Here is a 22,425-nt window from a genome sequence, read left to right as displayed (position 1 = left end):
CCAGGGTTGCACTGTGCTGCACTGTCTCTTAGCCTTCCTTTACTTTTCCTCCATTATTAGACACAACAGAACCACCAAAGAACCACCATTGACAATATATCCTAATTTTAGCTTATCCTATGGAGGGTTATCTTTGTTTCTTTCATTTTTAAACACCTATCTGTCAGTGTTGTGTTGAGAAATAGTACACCAACCAAAACACCAAAAACCAACAGTGACAAAGGGATGGAGAGTGATTAACACCAATTATCTCTGGAAATGAGCTATATTCTGAACCTGTACACCTGCAAGATGGATATCTGGTCAGCACTGTTGCATTTCCATTTGGATGGGATAGAAGAGTGCTGAGCATAGCAACAGATGGCAAATAATATTGTTAGATTTCTACGTATCTAATGATGACAAGAGGAACTGATAATGGGGATAATGATGGTAATTTTGACTTTGCCTTCAAGTACAATGCGTAAAAGCTGCTGAGTTTGTACTTGCCACAATAGCCTGAAGATAGGATTCAGAAATGACCAGGTAGCTATGGCAACACTACCAAATGCTGAATGTTTTTATGTGTCCTTTCACAGATTAAATAAATTTTGTGGGTCTGATTTATAAATTTGTGGCTCAGTATGATTAAAAATTATTATCCCAGAGTGGATTCTCAGCTACAAACTGATATGATGGAAGGCTGAATCTGGTATGAAATAATGACTTGTACACCCTATGTACTACACTCTATGTCCAGTAGGGTGTCATTTTTTGATGCAGCATATTCTTCACTCAACCTGGCATGCTCTATGGGGCCATGTTATTTTCCAGTCAGGCACCCTCAATTTCTGTCCTAAGGTACGGTATGTTGGGTAATCCATGCGTTACGGATTGAGAGGGCAGAGACAATGAATGGTTGCCTCCTCTTTAATGGGCTGCTGCTCTGTAATTGAGCTCTGTTTGGAGTACCACTGTCTGTCTGTTCTGTTGGTGACCTGGAGTCCTGTGTGGGTAGAGGTACTGAAACATTCTGTTTAGAACAGCTCCTAGGTTACAATATATCTAGAAATATAGCCACTCTTATTTAATGTAGGATGTACATAATACCATTATTCAGATATGTAGTTTAGATTAGTCATTAGAATACTACTATTTGCATGTGATTTGCATGAAAACATAAGTTAACAGGAATGCCAGGCAACAGGATTCCTTAAACCCCTCTGGAACTGGATTTAAGATGAACACCCCGTCACCAATTCCACGTGAGTTCTTATCCCTCTCAGCTCTTGGTATAAGAAGCACCTAAATGGGCATAATAAAATGACTGTAATAAAACAATCCGGTTATTCAAAAAGTAACTACTAGCAGAGCATGATCACACTGATCTACCCTCCACACACATTGTTTCTTCCTGCCCTTTTGCAAAAAAACAACATGGGGAACATCCAAATGTCATCACAAACACAGAATTACCCTTTGGAGGACATCACTACAAAGAGATAAATAAGTCCTACACACACAAGACAGGAAAAAACAAAACAAAAGGGGGAATCAATTTAATTATTATGTAAAGACAGTTTTAGGCTACAATTTACTTCCTCACCAATTTTGCTCACAGTAGGCTTATTTCTCTTCCTGGTGGTGCTGTGTTAGAAGGAATAATAAAAAAAACATTTTCCTGAGGAGTCTTCCTATTACCAACATTTCGGCTCAGAATTTTTTGTTTGTTTGAATGTGTTTTATACCAACATTCATTGTAACATTCATTTTAATAAATGTGCATGATGTGTTTCTGTGCAAGCTGAATGAAGGTCCTCATAATTCTGAATAACATAATACAAAATTAAAACCAAAAATATTTATTTTTATGTATCATCTAACAGAACAGGGAAACAGTAAACACAACCCATTACCACAAAAGTCAACTAACATTGACATACTAACTAAAACTAAGCAAAACATGCAAGGCACAGAGCTCAAGTATAGTGCCTTGTAAAGTATTCATCCCAATTTGAAGTGCTCAAAAGAAGTAATGTGTGTTGATTTCATGTACCCAACATTAACAGCAATTATAGAAGCTGCGATTCATTTTTTTTTATCTACTTTGCATCTGGATCCTGTTTTCTTTGCCCATGTCTATATTTTGCAACATATTCTCAATGAGATTTAAGTCTGGGTTTAGACTTGTACACATTTGTACACATTCAGCTATTGGGTTTTCAACCAGGGTTTTCTGGTTGTTGGAACGCAAATCTCAGTTTCACTCTGAAGTCTCTTCCAGATTAGAAAAGATCTGATTTTTCTGGTTATTGCACCCTGTATTTGGCTACATCCATCTTTTCTCTTGACTCTGATCAGATTCTGGAAAAATTAACTGGCTTTATTTCTTAATATGTATGCAAACTAGTAATTAAATTACAGCAACCCTGACCATGATAGAGCTTTTTCTTAAGATAACAAATGAATGTGGCAAATGAACAGCATGCAAGCAACCCTGCTAGCATTAGCTCCCAATTTAATGAGCGTGGCCTTTCATTGTCCCAAACACATTTCTTACCACCTCTCTACAACAAAAATGGCCCCATGTGGCTTTTTGTTTTTTTGTTGGTCCTTGCCTGATGCATACCTCTATATACTCTATATGCTGCTAATCTTGCTCTCCTCTCTAATTCAATTTAGGCAAATATTAGATAGTCAATTAGTCTGAATATGTTAATTTCAACTGACACTTAAAGCATAAGCAATTAATAAATTATTCACTTTGACACTGTAATATAGCCTAATGCAATAATTATACACACATGATATGGAGCATCTGGACACAAGGGACAAATTATCTAAATTGTTTACCTGCATAAATTTAAGACAATGAAGTTTTTTTACATTAGCTGGATTTAGCATGACAATTGTACAGGGTATTATAGTGCTGGAGAGACCAGGCCAATGTTGAAAATGACCATCATCTGAAAGCAGCATAACACTTTCACAATATATAATTTTAGAGCAAAATTCTCTAAAACAGGGGTGTACTGTCTTATCCAGAAAGGGTGGGTGTTTGTGCAGACTTTCATTCCAAACAAACAGAAGCCACACCCGAGAACATCAGATTACATTGATTCAACTCAACTGATAAATTGTGCCCAAGGGTATACATGTATAAGGCCTAGCTGCCAACAACCTAAATAAGCAACACCCATTACCAAAAGTACACCTTCGCCATTTATGTGGGATTTCGTTATCATTCATTCATTCATTCATTCATTCATTCATTCATTCATTCTTTACCGCTTATCTGAACTACCTCGGGTCACGGGGAGCCTGTACCTATCTCAGGCTTCATCGGGCATCAAGGCAGGATACACCCTGGACGGAGTGCCAACCCATCGCAGTGCGATTTCGTTATCAAGTGTAACAATTATTTCTGACTTAACATGACCTATTTCTTGTGGAAACACAAACACATGGCAAACACTCTACGTTAGGTTTCCAGACACGTTCAGTTTACTGTTCATCTTAGTCATCTTAAGCTGCAGCAAACTCCTCTCTTCTTCCAGTGCCCTCACTATAGGCAGCTTATTTGGTACTGCAGTAGGATTATGCTCTTCTCAGCTGAGCTGGTGAACTCCTGATGTGTACCTGTATACACAAATAGGTCCTCCTGATTTCACTATAAGTGCCACCATATAAAAAACACCTTGAAGGGAAAATCAAGCTATTCATCTCATTCACAGGATCAGTAATTGTGTACATTTATTCTTAATAAACAAAACAAAAAAAACATATAATCAAGTTTCATACTAGAACTTCTTATCTCTCGAGACCTAGCAGGCAGTAACTTGCCAGCTGTTTGTGAGCTGCCTTCACACTCCTGTTTATTCGGAGAACGATAGGGAGCTATCCAAACCTGTGGTGCTGAAAATAGACAAAGCTGCAGACTGTCTGCGGACGCCACGGGACAGTCATCAAACCCAAAACCACGAATCCCTTTAAACCCACTTTCAGTTGATGGTGTTGCGGTAATGATTTATTGTTCATTTCAACGGAATTGCCATGTAGATTTAAATATGGGTTTTGTTTTAACTAACCAAGGTGTTGTGTTTTTAAGTACTAGGAAAGGCGTAGCCCCGTTTATGGACTAAATTCTCAGGTTTTTTAAAGATTGTATGTGTATATTTTCGACACTGCAAGGAAAAGTTCAGTTATAAAGCGTATGATGATTGTTAAAGCCTTTAGTGCACCTTGTTTTGCGTGATAATACTCGTGAGAACAGCGGCTGTAGCAGTGACGATCCCGGAGCCGCACATCGATAACGCGATGTTGCGCTGAGCATGTGGGAAATCGCGAAAAGGGGTGGAGTTCGTGTTCTTCACTTTACCAACGCTTTAGTGTGGCTCACATAGCTCTCACTGCAAGTGCGCACTTTCGCATTCCTCTGCGCTCTGCAGCAGTCCCACTTTTCTCCAGTCCGCCTGGAATTGTAGAGCGCATCGCGGCTCATCTCTGCTCCGTGTTTCTCCTTCCGCTCGCCGGGTTTCTGCGCTCAAACCTTCGTTGGAAAGTGAAGCTGCTGGAGGCAGCCAGCTTCCCCGCGCCCATGGAGGGAGACGGGATGGACAAGCTGGAGCGCATGCCCTCTGTGTGCGAGTTCGACCCAATCACCGGCAACATCCCCGCCACCAAAGTGGAAATCACTGTCTCATGCAGGTACGTGAAGCCAAAACACTCTTGCTGCAGTTACCTCAAGAAGCATTCATAATGAAATTAAGTAAAACCTTCACAGAAAATTGTCATGTACTGAGTTAACATCTAAAGTCTAATGATCTCTAAAGTCTAGAGTGTTTAATTAGTACTATGGAGTCCTAATGAGGACCTATGCAATATTAGTTCCTCATGGTTTCAGCATAACTGTTACATATACTGTTCAGTAATGCAATACTAATGAGTATACTCATTAGGAGTTTATATTGAATTTACACCTACGGGTATACATGTATGCAATATTAGTTCCTCATGGTTTCAACATCAGTGTTACATATAAAGCATCAACCTTTTGACCAGGGGAAGTCAAAATCCCTTGTGGTAAATGAACATTCATGAACATTCTAACACTAGACTCCAGGATTTATCCAGCTGTACTATGAACATTGCACATGTTAATGGAGAAGAAGCTAGTCCAATATAAGAGATCAAAGAGCAATGTTTGCTTTGATGTAGTCTTATGGCTTTAACCTGATAAAATCCTACCTTCTTTTATTCACTGTAAAGCATATTAATTATTCACTAACTACAGTGGAAATAATAGGAAAGGTATGTAGTTATGATGAGGAGGAATGTTTAAAGGGTAAATCTCTAAAAACTGAAATGAGAGTGTAAAGAAAGTTCTTGAACTTTTCTTGTTAATATGGTTTAAATATATGGAATAGGAAGCAAATAAATCATGTACCTCCCAAATGTGAACATCTGATCTTTAGATGCTGATCCTGCATGGATGAATGGCTTTGATATTTATGACACTGATAACAACACATTTCCCACAAAGCTCGTTAGGCTCATTGAATATAAATACACTCCAGCCCGGAGGGGAAATAGAATATTGTCATGTCCTATATTTGCACTATATATTAGATCTGTGTACTCAGTGGAACCAGAATAATTGTAGAAAAATCCATGTTCTTCTTTGGCATTTGTGTCTACATGCAGCATTATATTTGCCTAGATATTTACAGTTCTCGCCTCACATTGAAACCTTTATGACAGGTTTCAGGTTATAATACACCTTCAATTAAAGGTCTTGATAAATGTCAGAGATGGGGTGGATAGGAAATTCAATCTCATTCATTCTGCCTTGCTATCACAATCTCAGTCAGACAAATTGCTCAGAGAAATGGGGTGGGCTGGGGGTGTGTGCTTTTCAATCATCTTAGGGAGAAATGGATACACCTTGCAGATTTAGGATTTGCTCAAACAGATGTGTACAGTGAAATATGCATTCCAGTCCATTTTGTACTTAATGATAATTGCTGAACCTCATTACATCAGTGCAACAGTGAGAATGCAAATTATTAGTATGCACTAATAAACTGACCATTATCTCCACTTAATGCACACAGAGCAATTGGGATACCACTGACAGAACACTGCTTGATGTAATATGATGTAAATTAAAAAATGGTAAACCAAATTGGCCAATACTAATGGAGAGGTTGTTGTTTAGAAATAGAAGAAAATTAAATGAATATCCCATACAACAGAAAATAGTCTTCATATATAATTAAATGATAACATGCCATTCAAGTCACTCTCTCAGGAAACCTGTATTGTAGGCTCCAGGATTCCATGCATTATTTTCCTGTCATTGATTCAGTGCAGATGAATAGCCTGAAAATGAGGCCATATGGAATAATGGTGTTCTCTATGTCCCCTCTAGATATTTTCATATTAAATGTTATTACATGTTAACATTTTTGAACCATGCCTTTGCCTTTATAAACCTTTTTTAGACAGTGTTAAGTATAGAAGTCAGATATGCTGATTCTGGTGAATGAAGCACTCATGTGGAAATAGCTTTAAAGTTCTCTGCTGTGAATGAAGAAACAGGGAATAAATAATTCATGTGACTCTTTTCTGAATGTAAAATGTGATATAGTGGTGAACTCTGGGTTTGTGTGCACTGTGTAGACTTGCTAGATTGTTGCATTGTCCCATGCTCACAAAAAAACAAAAAACAAACAAAAAAAAAACAACAACAAAAAAGGTTTCATCTAGAACCATACATAATTCCTTAGAATTCCTACAATGCGATATGTAGATCTGTTTTCAGATAAGTTTATAAAATATTTTTTCAAAAAGGAAAAATCTAGAAAAGTTAGCTTTACAGTAAATCTATAAAAGAACTGTATGACTTGCACATCAACTCAATTTTGACACATCAACAATTTGACACATCAACACTTCAAACCTAAATGCTACAGTATGTAGAATCTCACCAGCTACTACATGCCACCTCCACCAAGCCCATGCAGCGTAGAGCTCAGTAAAAGGAATATCATGACAAAAAAACCCTCAATTTTTAAGTGCTATTTTTATCCTCACTCCGTATCCTGCTATATTATTGTTCCTTTTTGCTTGAGCTGAAGTGTTTAAGTTTCAAATGAAAATGTCACAGATTAGCCAAGATCATTCAGCTATTCAGTAATATCTCCATCTCCTGCTGATTTTAGGACATGGCTATACTCAGCAGTGAAAAAATGTCAACACATCCCTTAAGGTGTTGGCTGGTGTTACTTCACTACAGAATTTCATCAAATTATGTGCTATAATTTCCCTATTATGCAGAGTCTGAAACCATTTGATGTAACACAGTAACAACTAAATATGAATGTTTTCTAAACCGATACAAACATAATAGTTATGAATACATCTTGACAGAAATATTCACAGGACTGGTTTAGACTAAAGGTGTGCATCAGGACTGGGATCCTGTGAGATGCATAAATGCGAAAGAAATGTGCTTAAATGTGAGGTTTTTATTTTCACGTTGGTATGTGGTAACATATGAACAAAAAAATGAATGTTCATTAACATGGATGTGCAGCTAATATACTGGTCAGGGTTGTGGTGGATTATGGTGAGCTTCTAGGTTTAAACAAACATAAATAATAACTGTACAAGCAGAATTAAGAAAACAGTCTCGCACACATCTCTAATTGAGAATTTGTATCCTCTGGGCTTATTCCCAGTGTCTTGTAGTTTTCCACAGGCATAATGGCATATAGGTATCCGCTTACATTTTAAAACCAAATACACATATAAACACAGATATTAGGAGCATTAAATCCATTCTTACAGCCCCAAAGTCGTCTGATTGCTAGCTACCTATTAACGGTGAATCAGTTTGAAAATTATGTTCTAAGGTCAGGAGATGAAATGTAGTTGGATAAAACCTCTAATGATAATAGCATAAGTGTGTAGTACAGATTAACGATGGGAGCCATTAACTTCTATGACAGGGAAATTATATTTAAAAAGCACATTTAATTTCAATAGTGTCTTTTAAATCGAAATTCTTATTAGAAGTAAAAATAATATTTTGTAAAAAAATATTTTCTGTACAGTAGAGTACAGGCACCACACTACTGACACAATTTATTTGTTATTCTCACAGTGGAAGTTATAATAACACAGTTGAGGGATTTCATTACATCTTCTGGCAGATTCTTGTGTCTGCTGGTATGCCTCAGTTACACTGCAGCCTCTTGGCTGCCTCTGCCTTGACCTTGCAGGTGTGAAGAATCAGGGAGCTTGCCTCCTCTTCCTGCTTTACTTTGTTTACTGTTACTGCAGTGCTCTGCCTCTACTCAGATGTCTTCTCTGCCTCATTACCCGAATCACACTATAAGTAGTTTTTACTCCTTACTTCTATCTGTGCAATGAACATGAATTTGATGTGACAGCTGAGAAAGTACATTGACAGATATCTGTGGTCTGTTTGTTTGTGAGCTTGGTGATGTGAAAGTGATAATTATCGTCTGGTGTAATTACTTTATTAATTATTCATTTATTATAACAGCACAATGCAAAATGAATATGGTTTGCTTTTAACAAATCAAGCAAATGTCATTAGTTGTTTCACATATAAGACTGACAGCAATTGTTTTCCCTCAGGGTCTAATTTTTTTAATCAAATGGTCACCGAACATTGTCATTGGTTTAGGGTAACCTTGAGGCATGGGAAAATTGTGCAAGGTGTTTGTGCCCCAGTGCTTTTAAAAAGATGTGTTAGTGAAGAGAATTTGTTCTTTGATGAAATGCTGAACATCACTCTGATTGGTTGTCTTTGATCTTTAACTCTCTTTTTCTTTCACACTCTTTTCACACATTGCTGTTCACAATAACAGCTTTTCATCTTCTTCTTACCATGATAAGAATAAACTAAATATCACTTTCACGTTAGAAATATTTAGGCTACAGCATGTGTACATTATAAGACCGCTGATCTTCAATGATTATGCCAAATGCATCATGCACACACATCCTGAACAATAAGAATATTTTTTAAATATAATTCATTATTGCAGTAGTCAAATGAATAAACAAACAGCACATAATTTTATTGTAAGTAGAAGTAGAAAAGAAGTAGTTTGGAGTTTAAACATCAGCCTGTAATGTTTAGGTAAAAAAGCTGTCTGTAAAAATCAGATCTGGAGCTTGTTATATGAACATGGTACACAGTCTTAGGGGTAGTGTTTAAATAGTCAATGGAGGAAGTGATTATGCAAGCATCTAGGGATTCATGAGAAAGGGACCGAGGCAGACTGACAGACTTTCATCTTTTAAATGTCATTGCTTTTCAGTATGAACATCAAATTGCTGCATAGTTGCTAATATGCTGCTTCAACTATGGGATTTATACACTTTCACACACTTTATATTGATCATACATACTGTATTGATCACTAGTGTTGGACTGTACAGATGATACTGTATACATATATGCGTTGTAGGAAAGGTTCCTTCTAGCACCCTTTAGTACACCCTAAAGTGTTATGTAGTACACTGTATTACACTGTACTGTAGTACACCAAGTTCTTTTATGCAGAACTCTACATATGATCCAACCTTTTTTTAATTAAAAAAAAGACCCTAAAACAATATGAGCAATACCTCAAACCTCTAGCTATGTCCCAAAGGATATACTATACACTATACACTTACACTGTGCACTATGTACTCTGCTGTCTAGTGTATAAATTTTAGAAGTATAGTATCGTCTCAAATAAAACACCAATTTTTTTTTACTAACTGAAATTATGATCTATTTCCCAGTTGATGGCAAACGATGGCAAACACAATGTGACGCTGTCAGCTTTAGCAGAATACAGTGAATTTTAAAGATGGACTAATTTGAAACTTGGACTAATTTTAATAGACTTTTGTAAGATCGATTTTGAAAGTTTTTTCCTCATCCAGCATCAGTTTCTGGTAGCCCTGCCCCTCTTCCACTGAGTAAGCAAAGCTGCAAGCGTTCAGTCCATGAAGTGTCCAACATTCCACAGTTGTTTTTTTCCCTGACACTATTTATACTATGAAATGTCATAGAATAGTGCACAAATACGTGATTTGGAACACACCTTATGTCTTCAAAAGCTAATATGTGTACAAGAATATGAATGCACTTCAATGACTGTATTATTATGTTACATCATTATGGCAGTTCTTTTCTCACATTGTACAGGGCATGAAACAGATCCCAGCATGACAAAGCTGATTTATTTGAAGGAAATTAGATCTAGATGTTGACTGCTGGTAATTCGCTGTGGATCTGTCTGTTTGCCTTATGAGTGTCGCTCATTTAGGTTAGGGGGAGTAAACAACCAGATGGTAGGAAGAAGCATCTGTTGGAAGAAATGATGGGCAGGGTGGGGCTGTGGTAGCCATTAATAGAGCTGACACAACGTATATGTGTGTGTAAGTGAGAAACTAATGAATAGAAATGTAAGTTTGTGCACCTGGAAATGTAAGTAATGATGATTCCTTGTTCCAACACTATGTGTGGTCTCCATGTGAGATCCTGATTCAGAGTGGAATTGGAAGAATTCAGATGAATCTGTAATCTGATCCACAGTCCTGTTTTCAGGTGAAACACCACTCTATTCTTATTTTGACTAATGTCAAAGCATTGCATGCTACTTTAGATTTACAAGACAAATATTGGCAAACGTCAGTTACGGTGGTAAAACTTTCAATTTATTTATTGTTTATTTATTGTTTTTTTATATTATTTATTGTTAATTTATTGTTAATCTAAGCTTATACATTAAAATAACATATGGCTCTAGGATCTAGCCTCTCAGTCTTATGATAAGCTTGTATTTATTTATTTATTTATTTATTTATTTATTTATTTAACCATTAAGATGGCAATGCTTACTCTTATTGTACTTGTGATTTATATTTCAACATTTAAAAAAATTCACTGTATCACTGTTTGTCAGGACAGAAATGCTTATGCAGATGCCACTGCAAGGCAGTTTTAATGAGCACACAAAACTAATCCAAAATGGTTGGCAAGATCATGGTCAAGACAGGTCAGGCAATTCGCAAACAGCACACAGTAGGAAAGAACTCTTGAAAGAGTAAACAGGCATGGGTCAAAAGAGAGAAAATTTTAAGAAAAACTAGTGAGTTGAGTGTATGCTTCTTGGTCAACTGAGTGAAATAAGGTCCTTTTTTGTTGTGGCTGTGGATGCGATCAGGTTTGTTTGATTAGTATGAAGGTTTCTGTTAATGGGGAAGTGTGTGTGTTTTAGATGAAATTTTGAATAACAGGCAGGTTCGTAATTATGCTGGCTGCATCATATTATGTGTGTTTCATGCCATTTGCCATCAACTGGGGAACTTCTTATACTTCCATTATTAGAAAACTGTTAGTGTTCAATTTGAGACTATACTATTTTTCTAAAATGCATACACTAGACTGTAGAGTGCACAGCACATAGTCTAAGTGCATAATGTGTACTAGGTCATTCAAAGCACAGCAGAAGTCTTTTTAATATTGTTCTAGCTTTTTAATGGGTTTGACCTGAGCCATTTTCTTAAATGGAAACGGTTGCATTCTTTGTACTGCACATTCAATAGATGAACCATGACAGTAGTCCTATGGTTTATAATAAGAATCTTTATTAATTTTACTGTAAGAGTAATTCTTCCCCACATTTGACACCATTTACGTTCATAACCATACACTAATTGACAATGGACATTTTGACCTTCTGATTAAAAATGAAGTAAGTCATATTGGTGATTACAATTTAATGGCACTGTGTATACGTCAACTCTGTTGTTGTTGATTATTAATAAAAGCTGACGTTGTTGTTTCACTGTAGAACATCTTCGACCAAGAACCAATGTAATACCCTGTTTGTTCATATCAGAGTTAATGAAACCTCATAATGGGAATTCCCTTTCTGCCAGAGTGGAAAAGAAATTGCCATCCTATTAAAATATTTTAATAACATTCTGACAAGATGATAGCACTCGGCGCAAAAATTGGGCTGGGTTGCCTATCCTCGGTGCTTCCCTTGGGAAAACACTATATTTGACTTTTTCAGCATCAGACTTGCCCTACAATTCATACAGCATTGACAAAATTGGCTCAGTGCCAAACCCACGTGTTGAATCTCTTTCAGTGGCAATATCTGGAGTTTTTAATTCCAGACCAGAAATAGAATCTCTCTTACTCTGACACCTTAACCTCTGCCTTTCTACTGGAGTTGATTCTAAAAGTTTCTTGTCAGCTGGTTAGCCTGTGACCAGTTAGACCTAACCGTTCAAGTCTCAAATAATGCCTTATGTGTCTTAAATCAATGAGAGATCAACATCATGCTGAGAAGGTTGGAGTCTGTTTTGATCTTGCTGGCTGAAATAGCTTTTCCCATGTGAGGGTGCCAATTACAGTGCCACTGGGTTGCTGGAGAGTGTGGGATGAGCGGGGAATTGAATTGCAGGTCCAGTGGTGTGAAACAGCAGGACTGTTAGGAGAAGAAGAACTGCTTTGCCAAGACAAGAAAAAAAAAAAAACACCCAAAATGTGTTCTAATATGCTTGGCATCAATATTTGTTTTGATGGTTGAAAGAAGGTACAAAGACCTGAAAAGAAATTTGTGCTGTTGATTATTTTATACTTCCTTATTCTGAATTGTACTGTTTTGTTTGATGATTGTTCTCTAGATGTGCTAATTGAATTAATGTTAAAGCAAAATCCACTCTGAATGATGTACCTCATAATTATCTTTAATTAGCATTTCAATCTTCAAATGTGTCCAAGATATATTTCGTAATGAAACAAAAAAGAAGATTACTATATTATCTTACAGACACATAATGTTGACTGATCATTAAAAAAAGTATTAATTCCTGTATCTGTCAGTTTACTCACTGCTCCTGAAGGCTCTCATCTTTGATTAATTAATAATTTACGATTGGTATATCTGTAAGCCCTTGGTTTAAACTTAATGAGACAGCGTTATGAATGGAAGCAACTACAAAAAGATTCATAGAGCATTTTCTCATTACAATTGATAATTAATCGTTATTGAAAAATCTTACAAAATGTATGATTATTGTGTTTATGTAGTGACAGCTATGTTTATTTATGTTATTTAATGGTCTATGACACTTTAATCAGTCAAAATCTGACTTGGCATCCTTTGCAATTTAAATCTGTAATTCAATCATGAGTTCAACTCTTCCAGTTATTCTCCCTGCTCACTTTTATGCAACAGTGTCTGCTGTTTCTCATTAAAATGGCAGTTGGTTTCATATGAAGATGAACTTGCTGCACTCTCTTAGTGTAACTACGAGTGCAAAATGGTAAAATTAAGAAAGTATTTGAAAGTATTTAAAATGCTTTAAGGGAGAAATGACAGTGCTTTGTATCCATCAGAGTCTGTCACTAAGAGATTAAGACTGACAGGTTGATAAATTAGTGAATAGCTGATGTTCTCTTTTGTCAGCACTGTTACATGAGGGAAAAATGGAAAATGGGTTTCTCTGACACCAATAAAGCAATGCAAATTAGATACATTAAAATGAAATTTAGCAGAATGCTGTTATTTACTTTGCAGTACCTCCTGCAAATTTCCCTGGTGTCCATAATTATTATAATGCTTAACCGAAATATAGTACAGAGCAGTGTTCAGATTGTTCTGGCTTTTTGGGGGTGGCAAGATGGCAATAAATCACATTATTATAGAGCATAAAAATACGCGCTCTATTGAAGACTGACGCAAATTATCACAGTATCAGAGTGACTTTCTGAGCAAAACAAATAGAAACAATTTATGCTAGAAATTTCTATATGTACAGTATTTTAACTTTGTAATGTTTCAAATTCAAATTTTATTTTTCATGTATACAATCATACACAGTAAAACACAGAAAAAGTGCTTTTACAGCTGTCCTTGATATAAAAATAGCCAATTAACACAAAGGTAAAGGATAAGTATAAGATTTAGAAAAAAAACAATTGCACTATATAACCAAAGATTTGTGTATACTGTACCTGGCAATCACCAGATGCAGCTTGCTGCATGTAAGTTTGATGGTAAAGGAGGAGGTAAAGCTCATGCTAAACTATTCTTTGTGAGTAGATGTTAAGTTTAGTAATGATGTTATAACAGGAGAGCATCAAGTGAACATAGGCCAAACTTTCTGACACCGGTTAATGTATTTCACCATCACCAGCCAATCAGAAACGCAATACTACATGAACAGCAAATACTACATCCATGACCAAGACACTGGGTTACTGTCTATTCTTCTCAGTGCAACCTTCTTTCAAGCAAAGAAAAAAGCTTTTATTTGTCACATATACTTTGCAGTACAGTGAACCGCTGTTCCTTACACATCCCAGGACGACAGGATTAGCCATGATATGACACCCCTGGTACAGAGAGGTTGAAGTGTTTTCCTCAAAGAGAAACAGTGGCCACTTGACAGGGCTGAGGTTTCAACTCCCAATCTGTTGCTCAGTAAAACTACATTAACACATACAATGATTTTTATCACTGCAAGTCTCCAGTTGCTGTAGTATGAATTTGCCAGTTGGCGTTTCTACCACTTGTTATCATGGTAATTACGTTTATCAGTTGGTGCCGCAGCTAGCATCCCACTTGACAACAAATCAGTTTTCTTGCAGCTAAAATGATACATTCTGGAGAAATAGCATTTGTGTATAAATATGTATTAGTGAGGAGGATCATAGACCACAAACATTTCCTGCACAAAGAACAGAACACCGTCATTCAGTTTAAATTGCATGTTTTACTGCTCATACAGTAGATCACTTTGTACAATTTTTTTTATAGACAGTGCAGTAAAGAAGTACGTGTAAGTTATAAGATAACTTAAGGCAATGCTACCTGATACATGTTTCCATGAACAAAAACACAATGGCCATAATAGGCTCAATAGAGCTCATGTTCTACTGTTACAATTTAGCTGTAGGTCCTTTTGATTCTGTAATTTAAACAGTGGAATAACTGAAATAGCAGAATATCCCTAGTATCACTAATTCAATAGTGCACTTTACTCAGTAATTTTTTTTTGTCAGACAGTAAAATCATTGGGGACAGATCTCTATGTGGAGTTCTTTCAATAATCAATAATAGATGTATTTAGAATAGATGTACATCAATAATAGATGTATTTACTTAAGTGAAGAGAATAACAACAACATCATCGAAGTGTAAGTGTTGAAATAAAACTGAAAGTGAAAAGCAATTTTGGCTGTGGGTGGACAGATCTGTGTACTTTTCAATAGTAAATCACCATTTACGGTTTTAAAGTAGCACATTTTCAAAATAGGGCATTTTAATGTGTTTTCGCTAACATGGTCTCGTGATTGCAAATTTGCAGAATAATAAGTAGCAAGTAGCAAAAGCATCCAGTTTATACAGAGCGGTTTAATGACAGTTTATAAATACAGTGGTGTGAAATCAAAATACATTTCTATGAAATTTGATCTAAATGAAATGATTCTCTGATTCAGGTTTCTACACCAGTACTGAGAGCATGATGCAATTTTTTGCTCAAGTGAACTAAGCCAAGCATAACACAAATACAGAGCTTTACTTTCAATCATTTGCAAGTACAGTAGAACGAAATAGCATTCTTGATGGCCCCCAATGTGCTAATACCGTAGTATATTAAAAATAGATATTGTGGGCCATGGTGATACAAGATAATGACTAGACAACAATAATGCAATGTAGTATACAATAAGGACAACAAAATAAATACAACACAACAGTTAACAGTGGAATTGTGTGTGATGAGTAAAGTCTTATCACTTCAACTAGCTTATTTTCAAGTATTTTTTCTAAATGTAACATTCCCTGAATGTTATGAATAAAGTGTTTAGCATTCCCATAGTTTTATCAGCAAGGTGTTTAGCATTCCCTGAGTGTTATGAGTAAAGTGTTTAGCATTCCCTGAGTGTTAGGAGTAAAGTGTTTAGCATTCCCTGAGTGTTAGGAGTAAAGTGTTTAACATTCCTTGAGTGTTATGAATAAGGTGTCCTATCGTGATGATCCTGTATAACAGACAATACTGATATAGGAGGTCAGTCCACAATCACATTCCTGAGTAAGATACTGTATATGATTTCTGAATATGCTATAATAATAAATGAGATATGATTTATGCATATTGAATGAGGTGGCTAGTGCATTCTAACAGGGTTTGCGCCCCGTTAATTTTGAGGAAGGTAGGATTGAGACAGCTTGTTGTTGGGAATCCTGACAGCTTGTGGAAAGAAGCTGTTGTGGAATCTGTGGACTTGGTCTGGATACTGTGGGATATTTAGCCAGATGGCAGAGGAACACAGGGTTGAGAGAGGTGGGAGGGGTCAGACACTGTACTGGTTGTTATTCTGAGGCAACATTTGTGTCTTCTATTGAAGACAGAGAGACTCCTATGATGCTCTGTGCTGTCTTCATTATCTGCTGCAGGGACATGTAGTCTTTGATACTCTGCAGTTCCCAAAGCAGACAGTGATGCAGCTGGTCAGGACACTTTCAATGATGCCTCTGTAGAATATGCTGAGGATGGGGAGGGGGGAGTCTAGCTCGCCTCTGTCAGAGCAGGATGTGGAGACACTGCTGGGCTTTTTTTGTGCACTCCTAGAAACTTGCAGTCTGTCACCATTTCCACAGGGAAGCCACGGATTAGCAATTGGGAGCTCCCAGGCACACTTTCACATGTCTTTATTTTCAGTGAGGTGAATCAAGACCAATATATTAGACATGGATACATGTGCTTACAGTTAACACGAGTGATAAGGATGCCTGCAGAACTCCAAAGCAGAAAGGTGGCATGTGCTCTCATGTGGAGTGCAGTTTGGGTGTTGTGCATTTGGTGTTGCTATTCATATTCCTCGTCCTCTGCTGCACTGATCTTTAGAGTTAATGAAGCACAGTCGCAATGTGCTTGCATAACCGAGAGAATAAGCGTGGAGAAGATGCAATACTGTCTGCAATCTCCCCCCCCCATAAAGAACTCCCATGCACACTCTCTTTGCCTTTCCTCTCCTCTTCTCTTTTTCTCTCTCTTTCTCTATTCGAACAAAAGAGCAACACTCACATTACAGCATACAATTTTGGTTTTGTAAAGTCATGTTATAGTTTATGAAATCTAAAAATACATGGATGATTTATGGATACTTTATGACAGTCATTGTAATCATGATGTAAAAAGGTATCCGTACACCTTTTTTTGGTCGCTTACTTCTAGTAAAAATATAGATTTAAAATGTATGTACATGCATAATGTCTTTTGACAAATGCAAATTATATCTGATTATTATAAAATACATTTCAGTTGGTTGGGAATATGATCACCCCAGGACAGGTGTACCACACCAGATTCCACAAGGATGCTCTCAATAAGGATGGTAAGAGAGAAGCCAGTCACCAGGCAAAAAGAGAGGCAGGACTACCTGAAAACTGCAGGAACTGTACTGTAATCACCTTCATTCCAACACCCCATGCAAATCTCCTCTGCAAAAAAAGAAGCATAGAGATGCAGGTCTAAAAGCATTTAGACAAATCTTTTGGAACAATATTCTCTGGTTAGATGAAACAAAATTACAACTCTGGCAGTAATTCAGCCGATCATGTTTGGAGAAAGAAAATTTGCATGAATTATCTTGAGAACACAAAACCTATAGTAAAATACAGAGGTGAGGTTATTATTATATGAGGCTGCTTCTCTTTGAAGAGCGATGTACCTAGGCATGAGAGGAGAATTTAATCTCATCTGCGAGGAGAAGATGGATGTTGCAATGAGACAAAGACCACAAACATAAAAAAAAATCTCAAGAAGGCATTGCATGGCATGGTCCAGCCAATCTACTGGCTTGAATGTTATTGACAATTTATGAAGGGTTTTGAAATTGTGAGCAAATCAAAGGGACCTTGGTAACCTTGGGGGGCTGAAGGCCATTTGCCAACAGAGATGGACCAAAAGTGAACCAAAATTGCTGAAAAATTACTTCTTTCTTCCATTGCAACCAAGTACCAATATTTAAAATACTTAATACATACTTAAATAGTTAAATAGTTGAAGAAATACTTTGCTAGCCAAAAAAACTTCCTTAAATATATCTTTGCTTATGAATACATACTTTTCATAAGCTAATATGTTAATATGCAAAAGTACAAAGTCAAAAGACATTATCTGAGTCAATTTTAAGTGGATATACTTAATTCACTGGATGAATATTAAAAAATAAAAAAAGTGTCTGAATATTTATTTCCCCTGACTGTGCATACACAATTTTTAGAATAACATAAGCTATGTTTCTTTTTTCGGCAGAAATCTGCTAGATCGTGACACATTCTCCAAATCTGATCCAAGTAAGTACAATGGACTTCACATACTGAAGCTACTGTAGGTGTCACTTTTTGGTTTTTAGTCCAAGATTCACCACTGGTCTTTCTAGCTTGGTATCTTTCATGTGCTCTTCTAACTTTCTTGCACTTTTCTTTGCACTCTGAAAAGTGTCTACTTGGCTGTTTCAGTGAGTTCCCTCAATACATCGCATTTGCATAGTAATGTGACAGATTTTCTTCAATATCAACAGAATGCCATAATGTATTCAGTGCCCAAACCTGGACTCTTGAATATTAATGTGAGCTTAGGGAGATACTCTGCTCTCTGTGGCACAAGCTTCTTGTACTTTATCAGTAAGAACTGGTTTGTGGCCCCCTCAGGACACAGAAAGATGGACATTTTCTAAAACTTGATTCACTTTTGATTCACTCACTAATTATAATATCTAAGATTACTTCACATATTTTTGTAGAAGACATTTTGAATTAAGTGTGACTGTTCAGTGTGGATGTTGATATAACTTTAGCTATCCTTTTTCAGTAATATGATAAAAATATTATCTTTTATTTATTTCTTTTTTTTAAATATATGAATCATATTCCGTTTTCTCTCACACTCCAACAGTATGTATCCTGTATACTCAGGGAGTGGAGTCAAAGCAGTGGCGAGAGGTGAGTTAATGATAAATGCTTTGATATGATATGCTTTGCACACAGATGATGTTCTATGCCTAATAGAATAACATTGGAAATCTTTGAAAAACTTTAGATCTTTAAATTACAGAATATTCATTGCTTGTGATATGTTGTTTTGGCAGTGTAGAGCTATCATTAATATGCAATCAAGCAGAAATTACTGTTATGTATTATTTAATTCCACAATTTCACACCAACAACTGTTTATAATGTGAACGTCAACCTTGGATGAGAACTTATGGCCTTTCAGACTTAAAATCAAATAAGGATTTGTAGTCTTGCCAGGGCCTATCAACGCCTTCACATTTCCTGAGACCACACAGAACATGGAGTACCCTGTGTTGTGATTGTTATTCTATTTGTTGCCAACTTGTCTCCTGATCATTTACAAGCCCTCACATTCATTAGCTATTATTCACTGCTGTACTCACTACTTTTTATAAATGTTTTTGTCAATGAATAGGACAAAATAAAAAAGCATGCAATGGTCAAGCACTGAGGTCTTGAGTCTGAGGTCTTGGATGGAGAGCTAATCCACCTCTCCAGGATGAATCTGTGGATGAGGATGGGGATATTTGTCACTCTGGATCTTCTATTGGCACTTTTTTGGTAAAGTGCATAGCTTCACAGGCTTGCTTACTTCTTCTCAGTGGGAACAATGGGGTGGGTAACCAACCAGTAGATGAATGTGTGAGATTTGTGCATACATGGCCCAGTTGTTGACTGCTACTGTGGTATGACCCGAAGAATCCAGTTTCTTGATTAAAGCATTCCACTTGTCCAATGAACAGACGATAATAACTTGAGGATAAACTGACATTGATGTTAAATTAATGAAACATATGGAAGGTTCTCCTGTCCAGTATAATATCCTCTGGATTACAATAGTGTCTGAATATCTCAGTGATTACTCATTGATTTCCATGGCTTTAGCAGAGGGGGTAGATGGCAGGACTTGAAAAGCAATTAATGATGTCATTGCTCCTACTTCAAACAAGGAGATCCATGTTAAAATTGATGGGGATTGGTGATACTGTACGTAGAAAACTTGATGGTAAGATTCAAGACTGTTTGTTAACAGTAAAAACCATAACATGCCAAATGAAGGTAAAGAAATGAGCTGCTAAGAAGATTTCTTGTATGTTGAAGCCAGAGTTTGAACTGCTTGAGTTTTCTTTTGGTCAGGGGAATAGGTGATTTCCATGAAGGATGTTCTGCTGATTTGGGTTCATCCTGTTGTACCCCTAATAGTATTGTCCATGATCTCCTGGCAAGGGCTACTAAATCATGATTGAGGATGAATAAGTCCACTAAATTGTTCTTCCTGAGGACCTTCATGCATGAGCTTTTGTGCTCTTGAATCCTGGTCAGTATGTGAGTGTGAATTTAAATCATGCAAAGAAAAGGGTCTCAGGGCATAATGAGGATTGATCCTTTTTGCTGACTTAACATACCTGAGATTTCTGTCATCTACGTGGATTAGAAATAGATAATCTTCACCTTCTAATTTTACGTCTCCATTGTCCATTCAATGTGGTTTTAATGGCTAACAGCTTCCTTATTTTTGACATCATAGTTTATTTCAGCTTGTGTGTCTGGGACTAAAAAGCACAGAGATATAGCCTTAGAGAATTTCCATGACAGAGAAAGCTCTTATTGCACTTTCACATGCATCCACCTCCATGATGAAGGGCAACAAAGGGTCAGGATGGTGGAGTACTGATGGAATTCACATTTTCCAAGTTTAATGAAGAGGTAGTTGTCTACACATTTTTGCAATCCTTGACAAATATGTTTTAACATGCTCCTTTTCTGAAAGAGAGAAGATTAGAATGTTGTCTGTGTAAGCAATTTCAAGTGGATTTGGGAATTCTCAGAGGACTGTAGTAAAACATAGCTTGAAATAATGGGGGGAAGGAGACATTGCAAATATATGGCTTCTTTGACATGTTCCTCTATGGCTTTGGTTTCTGGAACTTAAAGGAGTATGTTCTTCTGCATGAAGCTGTAGAGCAAGGTAGGCAGTCTCAGGAGCAATGTGCCAATGTTCTTCATGTCATCAATATCTGTGAAGCATGTCATGGGAGAGAGACATAAAATGCTTATTTTATATATATTAAATTTATATATATATATTTATTTTATATATATCTTGTAATATGTGAACTAAGTCATATTAACAGTGACATGCAATAGGCAACGAGAAGACAAAAGTAGACTGTAGGGAAATGAACACTTATGATGATTTGATGTTAAGTACCAAGAATAATAAGCATAAGTATAATTTAAATCAAGAACGAAACCTTTCTTTTTTCATAGAATGCAGACACAACAACTACAGCAAGTTGCTCTAGCTCCATTGTGTCACATCGTAGTCACTTGATACTCACAGTTCTCAGATTAAATTCTCTAAACTAATGGGATTTTGGGATTACAGTAGGTGTTCTTTGTTTGTAGATTCCCAAACAAGTAGATGAAACATCATGTAATCTTGTAGTATCTGCACTACTACATTAAACAGACAAGAAATCACAATCAGTGATACTTTGTGAGTATGCCAGTGGGAGGATGTCCGTGCACAGCTCTCTTCAAGCCATTTCACAGGTTTGTTAAGATTGGATTTAGATCTGGGCTCTGACCGGGCCATTCTTTATCAGAATGACTTACAAAAGTGCTTTGTAACACTAAATCTAATATTTACCCTCATCCTACTACACAGGTTTTGACAAGAACGGAGATGTGTGTAGGAATTAATTAGTCACCAGGATTTTATTTCCAAAAAAGTCAAAGCCAAATAGAAAAAGGTTGAGCGAAACAATATTCAAAAACCATTAGTCTGTAATCCAGAAAATAAACAATCAGAACTCAGAAGATCTGTGAGCAATTGCATTTGGAGGAAACCACTGACATGGGTTTGACTATACTGTAGACTGTGTATGCCCAGAATTGGTTTTCTAGGATTATAAGGCAGTTATGACACTAGAACAGCTACAGTAGGACAGGCTCTAGGAATAGCGTTAGGCTAAACTTTCATTAGTGAAGAGCAGGTAAGGAGTTAGTACAGCAACATAAACAAAGTGTTTATTGCTTAAATATTACAAACTGATGGGTTTCTTTAAAGATGGCTAGTGACTCAGCTGCTCAGACAGCCAGTGGAAGTTCACTCCAATATTCCAGACTCATACCATCACCTGGGTGCCAGGACAGAGAATAGTCCTGATGATTTTCTTTATTTTATATTGAGGAATGGTGGGTCAAGTTGAGCCATGCTTCCATTTTGATTTCATGAAGTCAAGCAGTCTCTACTTTGTCTCTCTTTTCTCCAACTGTGGCCATCATACATATGCCCATCAAC

At 36.7% G+C, this 22,425-nt stretch overlaps 1 protein-coding gene across 2 annotated transcripts in view; it reads left to right on the top strand.

Moving 5' to 3' along the window:
• Nucleotides 1–4,394: 4,394 nt before the first annotated feature.
• The window catches only part of cpne5a (copine Va), a 76,059-nt gene continuing 58,028 nt past the window's right edge, over nucleotides 4,395–22,425 (top strand). For both annotated transcript variants that reach the window (XR_009649226.1, XM_060882247.1), the window contains exons 1-3: nucleotides 4,395–4,686; nucleotides 18,358–18,398; nucleotides 19,000–19,046. Coding sequence is in view for 1 of the 2 variants with exons in the window: in XM_060882247.1 (XP_060738230.1) it covers nucleotides 4,577–4,686; nucleotides 18,358–18,398; nucleotides 19,000–19,046 (198 nt within the window). In the remaining variant the exon portion in view is untranslated. The remainder of the gene's footprint in view (nucleotides 4,687–18,357; nucleotides 18,399–18,999; nucleotides 19,047–22,425) is intronic.

Source organism: Tachysurus vachellii, chromosome 11 (assembly GCF_030014155.1).
Source record: "Tachysurus vachellii isolate PV-2020 chromosome 11, HZAU_Pvac_v1, whole genome shotgun sequence".
Taxonomy (NCBI): Eukaryota; Metazoa; Chordata; class Actinopteri; order Siluriformes; family Bagridae; genus Tachysurus; species Tachysurus vachellii.
Note: the sequence above shows the minus strand (reverse complement) of the source record. Positions and strands in the feature narration are given on the sequence as shown.